Below are 14,247 nucleotides of genomic sequence, written 5' to 3'. Positions count from 1 at the left end.
TTCCATCTCCATATTCTGTTGCCCACAATCTCTCCCACAGTGAACTAGGTTACTGCTTTTATTTCCTAAACAAACAAACAAACAAAAAACCCACAACTCACTTTCTTTTGTCTAATGTCCAAGAAGAGTTATTTCACATATTTTGTTTCTTGATCTTCTGTTTTAAGGCTGGAGGATAAATCCAGTCTTTGTTGCTTCTTCATGGCCAAAAAGAAAAATTCTATAGGTCATTTAAGACATTCAAGAAATGTGTTAGGTTTTGATTAGTAGCCACTATATTTTTGTGTTTGAGGAACAGTAATATTTGAATTTGCATATATACTTGTTTTGAGGGAGGTAAGCAAAAGGAGCAATAGGTAGTTCTGTGGTAGTTGTTTCATTCCAGGGGCTATTAGACCTGATAGAGTGGCAGATGTAAGAGTTCCAAGTCAAAAAACAGAGACTTCAGATTTTGGAAAGATGTTTTATGTACAAGAAAATCTACTAAGGGAGGGTCTTGAACTAGTTAAATGTTTGCCAATTAATATAAATTAGCTTCTCTCAGATGACATAATTGAATCTTAGCATCTGGCTCTGTCGTAGTGGCTTATAGGAAGTGGGTAACCTTTGGAGAATGAGAATGTCTGACATTCTGTCCCCAAATATAGAAGATGTCAGTTAGGTTCTTTATAGAATTTGTCTAACTCTTCCACAGTTATAATGATTTGGCCAAGATGTGCCATTATTTAGAAGAACTGATTATCATCTCAGCAGTTAGATTTGTTTCACCCACTTCCTTTATTCACAAATATTTGTTGAGCATTTTTAATGAGTTTATCACTATGTTAAATGCATCCCTGCTCTTCAACACTTTCTTAATTATTAAAGATTTGATAAAAATGGCATTGCCTTATTGGTTCTAAGTATTGAGTATAATTAATCTCGATATCAGTTTGAAAAATATTCATTCCTAGGTATGTTAGATCCTTGGCTCGTGTGTTTGGATTATGTTAGAGATAAAAGAAGTAATATGATAAGGTCTTTTAGGTATTTAACATCCTTGATATTTTCACTTTAAAAATAAATATGGTCATATTTTTAGGGAGCATGTAAAGAACTGATTGTTAGTCAACCTTGTCAGTGAAATTTCTTTGTAGTCTCATTATTTAAGTAGGTTTTACCTAAACTTCTGTGGTCTTCTGTCCCAGCACATATATATGCAAGTATGAAAGATCAGAATCTGTGTTGCAAAGTACCCTGAAATTTTGATAGAGAAAATAACAGTATAAGAGACTCTGCATTAATAACTGTAGATTACTTAAAGTTGACCATCAATAAAAATGAAATATTTTGAAAGATCTCTTAGGCACTTCTAAATTAAATAATTAGTAGTTTTTCATTTACTTTTGATTACAAACATAAAAAATAGTAGAAGGTTGCTATTATGTATTGTTAATGTGATATTTATAGAATGTTATACCAGATATATTCTAGTTGAAACTTGTTATAATTTTGGTTTTCATGTGTAGTATACTTTACTTTTGTAATTCTTAAAGTATTACAGCAAGCTAAAATTGAGTCAGAAACAATTTAATTATTTTCTTCATAATTAAGTTTTCAAGGAACTAGTTTTAAAGATATAGTTGTCATCAGTTTTATTTTATTTATAAAACTGCTATTTCTAATAAGTGTTTTTCTATGTGTATGTGTTATGTTTTTCTCAATAGACAAAGAAAATTCAGAGGTCAACACCATCAATGTATTAATTTTTGGGAAATTAGCAAAGGACTGTGCAAAAGTTTTCTATGAAGGGGTAAAATATTTTTATATTTATTGTTTTAGAAATAGAGTTATTAATGATGTTATTCATCTTAAAGACTTTTTGAAATTTATTATTTATTTTCAGACATGTAATAAAAGAATAAGACCTATAAAAGTGACATTTTTGAAATGTAACAGCACTAAGAGATGAGTAAAACTAATCATTGGCATAAAGAGAAATTATTTCTTAGTTCATTTTAATTTTTAGTATTGAATAGCATGTCTAAATTTAAATACATTACTCCTTTAATTAAAATAAGTATTATTAAAGATTAATATGAGCTTTAGTTCTGTGTTTATAGTATTTTCTTACAGTTATTTAAAAACTACATGCCTTCAAAATCCTGATCAAAATAGTAGCCAACCTAATCCAACAACATATGAAAAGGATTAGACCCTGTGAACTAGTAGGATTTATCCCAGGAAGGCAAAGCTCATTTAGTATAAGAAAATAAGTCACTGCCTTACACCAGATTTATTAGTAGAAGAAAGGGGGAAAAAACAAAGACATGATAATATCTGTTAATATGGGGAAAAGATTACTAGATAATGTAAGAAACCCTAACACATTTTATCATAAAAGTATACAAAATTAGAGAATAAAATGGATCTTCCTCAACATAATAGAGGGCATTTTTGGAAAAACCCACTCCTAATATAATAATGAGAGACTGAAAGCCTTCTCTCTGATTAGGAACAAGAGAAGTATGCCCCGATACTCAGCATTGTACTAGATGTTCTAACTAGATCAATTAGTTAAGAGGAAGAAATATAAACATTTCATAATGGAAAGAGAAAAATAAAACAATCATTACTTACAAATGACTGATCAGATATATAGAAAATTCCAAATACTTCAAAATAAAGCTATTAGAACTAATAAACTAATTTACTAGTTTTGAGGGATATGATCAACACCCCCCCCAAAAGTTAAGTGTTTATATATACCTGCAATGAATTGTCTGAAAATGAAATGATGAAAGCAATTCTATTTATACTAGCACGTAAAAGAATAAGATACCTAGTAATAAATTTAACAAAAGAAAAAAAAAAAGAAAGAGTAGTACACAGAAAATTAAAAAGTTATTTGTAACAGAAGTTTTAAAAAACCTAATGAAAGAAAATAACCTTCCTTGTTCTTGGGTCAGAAGAGTTAATATGTTAAGTTGCCTATACTACCCAAATGATCTGTAGATTTAAGAACATCTGTATGTATCATAGTTCCAATTTTTTTTTTTGGTAGAAATTAAAACAACAACAACAACAACAAAAAAAAAAACAGTCCCCAAGTTTTTAGAGAATTTTAAGGCACTTCAGTGACCACATAACCAAAACAATCTTGAAAAAGAAGATGAAATATTAGAACTCATGCTTCCTAATTTCAAAACATTATACTAATCAAAACACACTGATACTGGCATAAAGACAAGTGCACTAAAAGTTAGTCAAGAAACAGTGGGGTATGTTTGAGGCTCTGGGTTCAATCCCTAAGTGCAAAGAAAAGAAAAGAAAGAAATCCAGATTTCTATCAATAGTTAATTTTTGAGAAGAATATCAGGTCCAGTCAATGAACAAAACAATTAGGACAAAAAAAGAGATTCAAGACATTTAACATCCAAATGAGTAAGGAAGAAGTAAAACTATCTTTATTTATAGTGACCTTTTGTCTTTTTAACAAATGATGAGGCAGTTGCATTTTCAAATGTAAGAAACTAGTAGGATATGATAAACCCCCATACAAAACAACCTCCACACATTATTTGTTAAAAAGACAAACACATTGCAGGTGTATATAAACAACTAACTTTTGTGTGGGGGTTGATCATATCCATGTGTAAGAAGTAGATCCTTACTGTACATCATACACAAAATTTAATTCAAAGTAGATTGAAGTCTTGTGAATAAATAGAAGATACAGGAATGAACCTTAATGAACTTAGATTTTGCAGTGGATTCTGAAATGTGACAACAAATGCATAAGAAACAAAAGAAGAAATAAATTTCTTTTCATCAGAAGTATAAGATGTTATGTATTAAAGGATATTATCACAGAAGAAAAAGAGCAGTTTCTAGAATGGGAGAAATATCTAATGAGGATTTGCTGTCCAGAATATATAAAGAAATTCTAGAGATGACCAAGAACTGCATGAAAAATATGAATACTGTTGTTGGTTTTTAGAATAAGAAAAATTTAAACCAAAGTGAAATACCATTTCACACCCACTAGGATGGTTATAATAAAAAAAGTCACAGAAGTTCTAATGTTTCATAAAAATCTGAAGAAATTGGAACCTTTATATACTTTGCTTTAGGAATGTAATATGGTACAGCCACAGTAGAAAATTGGTTGGTATTTTCTCAAAAAGCTAAACAGAATTAGTGTATGACCAGCAATCTTAGATCTAGGTGTATAAACAAAAGAATAAAAACAGGTAAAGAAACTCACCTGTAGGCCAGTTTTCATTGTAGCATTATTTACCTCAGTCAGCAATGGTGGAAACCGTTCACATGTCCATCAACAGATGAATGGATAAGCAAAGTGTGTATGTACATATAATAGAATATTAGCCATAAAGATGAATGAACTTCTGATATACACTACAGTGAGTTTGAACATTGAAAACATTAAAGTAGGTGAAATAAGCCAGATAAAAAATGACAACTATTGTTTGATTCTAGTTAATAAGTAGAAAGTGCATATTCATAGAGACTTTAGGGAAATTAAGGAAAAGTAGAGATCACCAGGACCTGAAAGAAGGTTAAAATGGGGAATTACTGCTTGACAGTTGAAAAGTTTGTGTTTGCTATCTTGAAAAGTTTTGGAAATAGAGGTGATGGTTGCACAACTTCATGTTTTTAATTAATTCTACTGAGTTGAATCCTTAAGAATAGAAGTGGCAAGTTTTACATTGTTTATATTTTGCCTAATAATGCAAACCTGCTATACAATATTTAGACAATATAGATAGGTATTTGAAAATGAGAATCTAAGTGACTAAGTTTCCTAGACCAGCATCATCTAAACTATTGCAATGATAGAAAGATGTTCTACATCCACATTGTTGATATGGTAACTACTACTTACATGTGGCTAATGAGCACTTGAAATGTGGCTAGTGTGGCTGAGGAATAATGTTTTAAATTTTATTTAGTTTAAATGTTACATATAGCTGGTTGACACTGTATTGAACAACACATCTCTAAACAGCATATCTCTAAGTTTAACCTAAGTTTAACTTGTGAAGTGGTGCTGTTTTTGTAAAACCCGACTTTGAAGTCTAGATTAAAGATCCATTTCAAAAAAACTTTGGGTTTTGTTTTGTTTTGTTTGTTTTCCATGTAAAAGATTGTTGTGGATATATTGCTAAAGTGAAGTTTTAATCTATTTTTGCCAAAGCTCTTTTAAAGAGACAGTAAATCAGTTAATTTTTTCCTAATTTGTTTTAAACAAACAAAAGGAGAATCAGTAATAGTAATATTTTTCCTTGTGCACATCTCTTATTAAGCCAGTGATTTCTTAAAATCTTTCTTTGGGATTGAGGTAGTCAGGTAGGTGTTGTACAGTTTATGTCTTAAAACTCATGGATAGGTCATCAGATCATTTCTTCCAGGATGAAAACTAATTTTAGATACAGGTTTAAAGATTCTCGTTGAGATAAAGTTTTAATGTACTTGGTGTGATAGAGAAGTTCTAGAGACAAATCTACTAAATAAGAAGTGTTATATAGCAGTCTTTTATCAGGGAAGGGGACTAGAAAATTAAATAGAAAAAAAACCATACCCATACACAGTTATTCCTACTCAAGCCATTTAGGCTAAGAATTAATATTCTAAGCAAGTTACTATAAAACTGTCATTTATGATGAGGCACTTTGGTTATGGGTAGCTCCAGTCAGTCCCTGTTGTCATTACTATTATTATTGCTACCTTTGAGGTGTAGATTTTTATCAGTTTAATTAATTTAATATTTGAGATGACTGTTTTGAGTTATTAAGAATTCAGTGTGGGCTGAGGACACAGTTCAGTTGGTAGAGTGCTTGCCTCTCATGCACAAAACTCTGTGTTCAATCCCCAGCACTACCAAAAAAAAAAAAATTCAGCATGTAAGAAGACTTGAGATGTCGTTTGTTGAAGAAAAGTATTCAGAAATGATGAAATTAGAAAGACAGGGAGAGAGAATATGAATGAAGTTAGAATGCGAGTAGGTGAAGAATGTCTTTGGATTTGGATGGGGTAGAGATTGCATTGAATCTGTATAATGCTTTTGGTAGTATGGTCATTTTTACAATATGAATTCTTCCTATACAAGAATATCCTTTACGTCTTCTAGGGTCTTCTTTAGTTTCTTTCTTCAATATTCTATATTTTTCATTGTAGAAGTCTTTAACCACCTTAGTTAAATTTATTCCTCAGCCTTTTTTTTTTTTGAGGTTATTGTGAATGAGATAATTTTCATTCTTTCTTTCTCAGTAGATTTATTATTGGAGTATAGGAAAATGATTGATTTACTTATGTTTATCTTGTATCTTGATACTGTGCTGAATTTATTAGCTCTAGAAGTCTTCTGATTGAGTTTTTTGGGTCTTCTAAAGGAAGGATCATGTCATTAGCAAACATAATTTGGCTTCTTTTCGTATTTGTATTCCTTTTCTTTTCTTGTCTGATTGTTCTGATAGTTTGAAGAACTGTCTTGAATAGGAGTGGTGAGAGTGGACATCCTTGTCTTGTTCCTGATTTTAGAGGAAATGCTTTCAATTTTTCTCTGTTAAATATATGTAGACTTTGGATTTATTGTATGTAGCCTTTACAGTGTGGGAGAAAGTTTCTTTTATCCTTAGTTTCTCTAACATTTTTAACATGAATGGGTGCTGCATTTGTCCAATACTTATTCAGATTATATTGAGATGATTTTTGTTTTTGACTCTGTGATAGATTATATTTATTGATTTTTGTATGTTGAACCAACAATGCATCCCTGGAATGAAACCCACTCGATTATGTTGTACTGTCTTCCTCATGTGTTTTAAAATGTGGTTTGTCAATATTTTATTATGAATTTTTTCAACTATATTCATCAATGATGTTGGTCTGAATTTTTCGGAATGAATTTGTCAGTGTCCCCCTTCCCTGTGTATTTCATGAATAATTTGTGGAAAAATGAGACAACCAGAATGGCCAAAGCAATACTGAGCAGGAGGAACGATGCCAGAGGCATCACCACATCACCATACCAGATCTCAGATTATAGTAACCAAAACAGCATGGTATTGGCATCAAAACAGACATGAAGACCAATGAGACTTAAAAACAAAACAAAACAACAAAAACACAGAGACAAATCCACATAGATGCAGCCATCTGGTACTCAATGGAGGAGCCAAAAACTATTGGAAAAAAAGATAGCCTTTTTGACAAATAGTGCTAACAAAATTGAATGCCTTGTATGTAGAAAAATGGAACTGGATCTCTATCTTTCACCCTGTTCAAAAATCAACTCAGAATGGGTCAGAGTCCTAGAAATTACACTAGAAACTTTGTAACTGCTACAAGAAAACACATGCTCAACACTTCAACATTATCCCTGCAAGTACCAACTTTCTTAACAAGTCTCCTAATGCTTAAGAAATAAAATCTAGAGTCAATAAGTGGGATTTCAACAAATTAAAAAACTTATGCACAGCAAAAGAAAGAAAAGCATGAAGAGAAAAACCTATGAAATGGACGAAGATTTTTGTCAGATGGTCCTCTAACAGAAAATTAGTAACCAGAATATGTAAAGAACTCAAAACACTTAACATCAAAAATAAATAAATAAATGGGCAAAAGAACTGAACAAACAGAAGAAATATAGGTAGCCAACAAACTTATGAAAAATGTTCAACATCCCGAATAATCAGAGAAGTGCAAATTAAAATTATACTGGGATTTCATCTCATTTCAGTCAGATGGGCAGTTATATCAAGAATATAAACAATAATAAATGTTGTCAAAGATGTGGGGGGAAAGAAGGTATACTTCTATATTGTTGGTGGGACCACAAATTAGTCCAACTACTCTGGAAGGCAGTATGGATATTCCTCAAAAAACTAGGAACCACCATATAATCCAGTTACCCCACTCCTCAGTATTTATTCAAAAGAACTAAAATCAGCATACTGTGGTGATAACAGGCACATCATTGTTTATAGTAGGAAAACTCACCATAGCCAGGTTATGGAACTAACCTAGATACCCATCAGCAGATGAATGGATAAAGAAAATGTTTATCTATACAATGGAGTTTTACTCAGTCTTAAAGAAAAATGAAATTATGTCATTTGCTGGTAAATAGATGAAACTGGAGAATATCATGCTAAATGAAATAAGCAAGACCCAGAATGTCAAAGGTCAAATGTTTTCTCTTGTATGTGGAAGGTAGACAAAAATAAGGGAAATAAAGGGGGTGGGGGAAATCCCATGAAAATAGAAGCAATATCAGTGGAGCAGAGGAAAGGTAATTGAGGAGGATGGATGAGGGTCAGGAAAAGAGAGGAACAGTGGAATAAAATTAACCAAATTGTGCTGTGTGCGTATATGAATATGGTGAATTTAACTTTTTATGTATATCTGTAAAGTACTAATTTAAAACAACTGCAACTAGAAAAAAATAGAAGGAAGACCAGTAGAATAGAGGATGGGGAATAGAGGAAGGGAGGAGGGAAGGGAAAAGGGATTACAGGGTCTGGAAGTGGAACAAATGCTACCCATGTTTTGAAAATTGATTTATTTTCACTTAGTTTTACTTAGGTATCCTATAGAAGCATTTCAAAAATAAATGCAAAGTAATATTGGAATCTTCTGTTTTATTTCTAATATGTTTTCATTTTTATTCTCTTTAAGCAGCTTACATTTATTTTTTTATTTAAAAAGCATTATATAAAAATTATAGTGATTTTTTAGAACATGTACTTATGTGTCTACGTGATAAACACTATATTAAGTATTGAATGTATTTTCCCTGACACATGAAAAATGTTTTTTGCTTTTAAAATAAATTTTATATAGGTGTTTATGAAAATATAATAGGATTATGACAGCTAATTAATATTTCTGAGATAACAGGATGTTAAAGATGGTAAGTTAGTGTTTTCTCCCTCTTTAAATATGATAAAGTTAGGTCACAGTTTAAATTCTTTCTGGACTTACAGTTCATGAGTGCTGATCATCTGGGCAGGTTAGTTTAGAGACTGTAGTATCATCATTAAAGAAAATTGCAATGCAAAGTTAGAACTTTTTGCACAAAGAAATTAACTCTTCTAGTTTTGTTCTTATGTCTGCCTTGTCAGTTGTTTGTTTTTATAAGGCTAATTCCATATTTAAGTAAAACTCAATTCCTAAAACTCTAAAACTAATTTTAACAAGATTTTAATCCTTGCTTTGCTAAATTAAAGATAGTTTACAGAAATATACATGTCGTATAATTGAAACTCCTTGTTTTAGCTTTCATTTTTTAAAGTAAGTTTTAATATTTGATATGGGTAGACTTATCCAAAGTGTTAAGTTTTAAAAAATATTTTATTACAAAACTGTCAATTATGGATATTTATGTATAGATAGATTTTCTATCCTTGTTTTGAAAACTGAAGGTAGAATAGTGTCTGTCTTGGAGGTCAAGAGATCTGGGTTCCTGTCTTAGTCTATAACTAATTATCTATAAGTGACTTTAGGCCATTCTTAATATGCTTTCTGGCCCTTGTTTTCTTATCTGAAAGATGAAGGTATTTGATGATCTTTGAGGTTCTTATCAATTCTAAAATGCAAAATGCTAAGATTCTATGAAGTAAGTTTTATACAATTTATGTAAGATTTATGAAGCTGTACAATGTGTGTGTCTGAGTTTGCGAGTATTCATATCTTTGGTTACTTATGTAGTTCAAATACATGAATTTTTTATGTTTTATAATAGATGTTGGAGATAATTAGTGAATAAGATAGTCATGGGCCTTTCATTCATGGAACATGATGTGGAGTGGAGAAAAGTGGAGTTAGCCAACTATTACAATCATTTCATACAGACATGATTCATAGTAAGAACATTAAGTAACAAATTGAGAAGAGTTATAGAAAAATGAGCACAGGGTACTTGGAGAGTGACTCAGTATGAGAATAACATGCAGAGGTCCTGAGTGAGCATCTGGAATGTTTAAAGAATACTAGAAGGCAGAATATCAGATTGAGTCAACTAGTATATGACTGGTGAGGGAGGTGATTACGGGATCATATAGTAATTTTAGACCATTGTAGGATTTGGAGTTTTAAGGTTAATATTACATAATTGTCTGTGGTGTAATACACAATCCAATAGCTGGTAATTCTCAAAAATATACTTTTTTATGTTAGTGAAATATTTTCTGTCTAATCACTATACTGTTAATACCATCAGGTCCCTGGTTTCTTGCTGAACCCTGTATTAACATTGTTTAAAATAATAAGATAACCTCATAAGATTTGCAAGGTCAGAAAAATTACTTGATGCTTATTAAAATCAGATATGTATTTTTCTTGTTAGACTATCAGTTATTTTACATATTCTGTGCCCTTTTTCTGCTCATGAAATTAACAGCTTGAGAATTTTTAATTTATTATCTATTAAAAATCAGCAAATTAACTCTCTAGTCTTACAATTTATTTTTTCATTATTTATAAAATACTTTTAGTTTCTGCAATCAAACATGTAGATAAAACCTTGCATATTTGATAAATGTGTTACCCTTGTATAAATGGAAAAAAATTAAGTTTAACTTTTCTAGACCAATATGGCTGTTAATTTCTGAACAATGCCAACTCAACACAGTAAATTGGGGATACTTTTTCCAGAGTTGACAGTATATTTAAAGTTTCCAAAAATTCAATATTGTATATATATAATATGTATTTTTTTTCTTTTTTGTTATCTTTTATTTTAAAACAAATGCTGTTTCAAATTCATTTATAATATGTATTTTATATATATATATATATATATATATATATATATAATAGCATTATGTTATACATCAGTTGCAGCAACAACAGCTTATCCAGGTTCTTCAGTCATATCAACATAATTATAGAGACATCCAGCACACTCCATTAAAGGTGGGGGAGGTATAAAAACAAAAAGAAAACAAAACCAGAGAAAACTGCAAAGTTCTGGTAGTGTTGTGATACCTGGCACCATTTTTTTCTTATTAGCTTCTCAGTCATCACCTGAAAAGAAAACATTCTGGAGTAACATTATTAAAAACAGCTCTGTTAAAGCACGGTCACTACTGCATACCATAAGGCAAGTACAAGAGGTTTTACATTCACAGAGTATGATACTGTACTGTCCTACATCTATAATACTAGAGGATACAATTAAAAAGGCAATTATTTGAGACTTGATTCTACTTTTCCAGCAAAGGGTCCAAAGGATGGTATGACACAGTTCTGTAAAGAAATGTACTTCTTTAGGATTTCCTTTTATTGGTGGCACAATTCTAAATACTTACACTTTTCATGAACATCAGCTGAAAACTGTTAAAAAAAACAACAGGAAAAAAACAAAAAGCAAAACAAAACAACCATTGGATTCATACAACGGTGACCAAGTGGAGGCAAGCAAGACTCAACCTAACTAGTGTTTTACCAAATCTGTCATGTTTGAATGGTGAGCTCTCCATGGAAGAAAGGAGATGCCAAATAGTGCTCCAAAAAACTTCAGAATACAACCAAAACACAGCATCATTTCATTCAGGTATGCCCAAGGATATTGATTTCAATATTGAATCATCAGCTCACTCATTCAGGAAAAAGAGGAGATCAGTTTCTACAGTACTTTGTGTTCAACTCAATCATCATGTTACAAAAATAGCAGGCTGCCATAATAAAAAATAAGGCTCCTCTCTCCAGCACCAGTTATTACAGTTTACCTTTTTGTTGTTCATCTATTAATTTGCTTATTTCACCACTGATTGCTTTCTTCATTAAGTTTCATGAACATATTAAGACCTATTTGTTAATGTACAAATGAGTTGTCTGATAGATTTTTTAAAGGACTTTTTTAAAAAGTAGTTTTAAGTTCACAGCAAAATTAGGAGAAAATTACAGAGATTTTCTTTTTACACCCTCCCTACACACATGCAGGCTTTCCTCCACTATCATCAGCATCCCTCTCTACAGTGAGATAGTCATTAAAATTGATGAACCTACTTTCACATATCACCTGGTCTGTAGTTTTCATGAGGGTTCACTTTTAGTAGTATACATTCTTCTGGGTTTGGGCAAATATATATTCACATATATTTACATATGTATGTACAGAGGATTTTCACTGCTGAAAATCTTCTGTACTCTGCCTAGGCATCCTTGCCTTCTCCTAATCCCAGGCTACTGATCATTTTATCTTTATTGTTTTCATAGTTTTACATTTTTCATGATGTTATATAGACTCACACAGTATGTAGGCTCTTTTTTTTTCCTGTTGATTGTTAATTTTTGAAGAACATTTCTTTAAGTTAAGAACATGTATACTGTTTACATTCTTTTTTTTTTTTTTTTTTTTTTTACGAGACTGGTTTGCAGTAAACAAACCAAACAGGAATTGTTCAGTGACATGGAATCACTCTATCTAAGGCACAGTGAAGAATGGAGGAGTCGTGAAAAGGAAATGACTTCTCTAGTTTTCAGTTACACTGATTGTATATTTATTTACTTTTAATAGCTTGTGCACAGGCATCAGTAAGCCTTGTCACATTTAGTAACATGGTATTCTTCTCAAGCTGGTCTCCTAACACTTTTTCATCAGATTGAGATAACTGCTTTTGTGTATCAGAATGTCCTCTTGGCACCAAACTAAGTAATTCCTCTTCTTTTTTGAATGGCCTCAGTATGGGCCTCTCAGAAGTTTAGAAGTTAGAGCACTACACATTAAATCTCATTTTCAATTAAATCTACTAAATATAAAAACTAATATTTCATATTAAATATTCATCTTTCTTATTTTCTATGTATTTGAATAAATATAAAAATATATTAATTCATGGAAACTAGATCTGAAGAGCCATTTTTTTTCTCCTTTGTTTGATCTGTACTTCAATTTTTACCACTGTTAATTCATATAATATCTTTGTTGACTACTGTGAATAGAAACCTGTCAGTGACTCATGGGATGTACACATGGATAAGACATTATTTTTAGTTTTATAGAGCTTAATGGGTTGGGCGGGGTTGTGGCTCAGTGGTAGATCATTTGCCTGGCACATGTGAGGCCCTGGGTTCGATCCTCAGCACCACATAAAACCAAACATACATACATACATACATACGTACATACATAAATAAATAAAAGGTATTTTTTAAAAAAAAGAGCTTAATGGGCTTTAACATGGCACTAGAGGTATTAAGTTTAAAGTTTGGAAGTAACAGAGTACAAAGAATGTTTAAATGCTCTTTGGGAGAAATCAGAGGAAGATTTTTTTTTTTTCCCCCTTCTGGGAAAGGTGTAATTTAAGATAGTCCTTATCAGGAAGAAGCATTTATAACTCAGACTTTGAAGAACAGATAAAGTTAAATAATACACAAATGGGGAAATGTTTATTATTCATGGGAGCTTAGAATAAGCAAAGAATAGATGTGGAAAAATGTTAGATTTATAAGAGAATGAATGAAAATATTGAAGGAAATATTTATTGAATGAAAATAAATGGAAGTAGGCTCAGATGAGATGAGGGCCTTCAAAGCAATTTATGTGTGTGTGTGTGCATGCTTCTGTACATATTCAAATATAAATCTGTGCTTATAACAAACTTTACTTTTTAAAAAAAGTTTGATGATTTCCATGTTGACAAGTATATGCTCAGGGAAGAATTGTAACTTCTTACTGAATCGTGTAGCTAATATTGATATAAATTGAGAAATTTTTAATGAATACTAGCTCACAGCTTTTAGTCATTTATTCATAAAATATTTTCTGTATTATGAAAGACACTTATAAAGTTTTATGCTGAAAATTTGAGACAAAAATGTCCATCTTTGCCTTATCTTTTGCTTTTCGGTGAATTTTTTTTCCTCATAGTGTTTATTTTTGAAAATGTTTTTAAGTCAAATAAAGAATAACATAAGATACTGGTGTGTGTGTGTGTGTGTGTGAGAGAGAGAGAGAGAGAGAGAGAGAGAGAGAGAGAGAGAGAGAGAGAGAGAGAAACCATGCTTATTTGAATAAACAACTTTGAATCTTTAACCAAAATCTTAAGTTTTCATTAAAATGAGAATTTATTGGTCTGAGGTCAGTTGTAAACACAAAGCAAATAAAAACATAACCCTTTGTCTTCCAGTGGCTTAGAACCTAGTTTATGAAACTGAATAGAAAATTCTGGGGGCTGATACCATGCCCTTATATATATAAAGCAAAATGTAGTTATGTAGACTTTCATTTCATGGAGATTA

General features: G+C 31.2%; 1 protein-coding gene across 3 annotated transcripts in view; it reads left to right on the top strand.

Annotated features, from left to right (window-relative positions):
- Pot1 (protection of telomeres 1) overlaps positions 1 to 14,247 on the top strand; it is a 95,634-nt gene that overhangs the window by 13,406 nt on the left and 67,981 nt on the right. For 2 of the 3 annotated variants that reach the window (XM_026388731.2, XM_026388730.2), the window contains exon 4: positions 1,707 to 1,792. The exons of the other annotated variant lie outside the window; for it this stretch is intronic. In XM_026388731.2, coding sequence (XP_026244516.1) covers positions 1,707 to 1,792 — 86 coding nt within the window. The remainder of the gene's footprint in view (positions 1 to 1,706; positions 1,793 to 14,247) is intronic. 3 annotated transcript variants of the gene reach the window in all.

Source organism: Urocitellus parryii, chromosome 3 (genome assembly GCF_045843805.1).
Source record: "Urocitellus parryii isolate mUroPar1 chromosome 3, mUroPar1.hap1, whole genome shotgun sequence".
Lineage (NCBI taxonomy): Eukaryota > Metazoa > Chordata > Mammalia > Rodentia > Sciuridae > Urocitellus > Urocitellus parryii.
The sequence above is the reverse complement of the archived record's forward strand: the minus strand, read 5'-3'. Positions and strand labels throughout refer to the sequence as shown.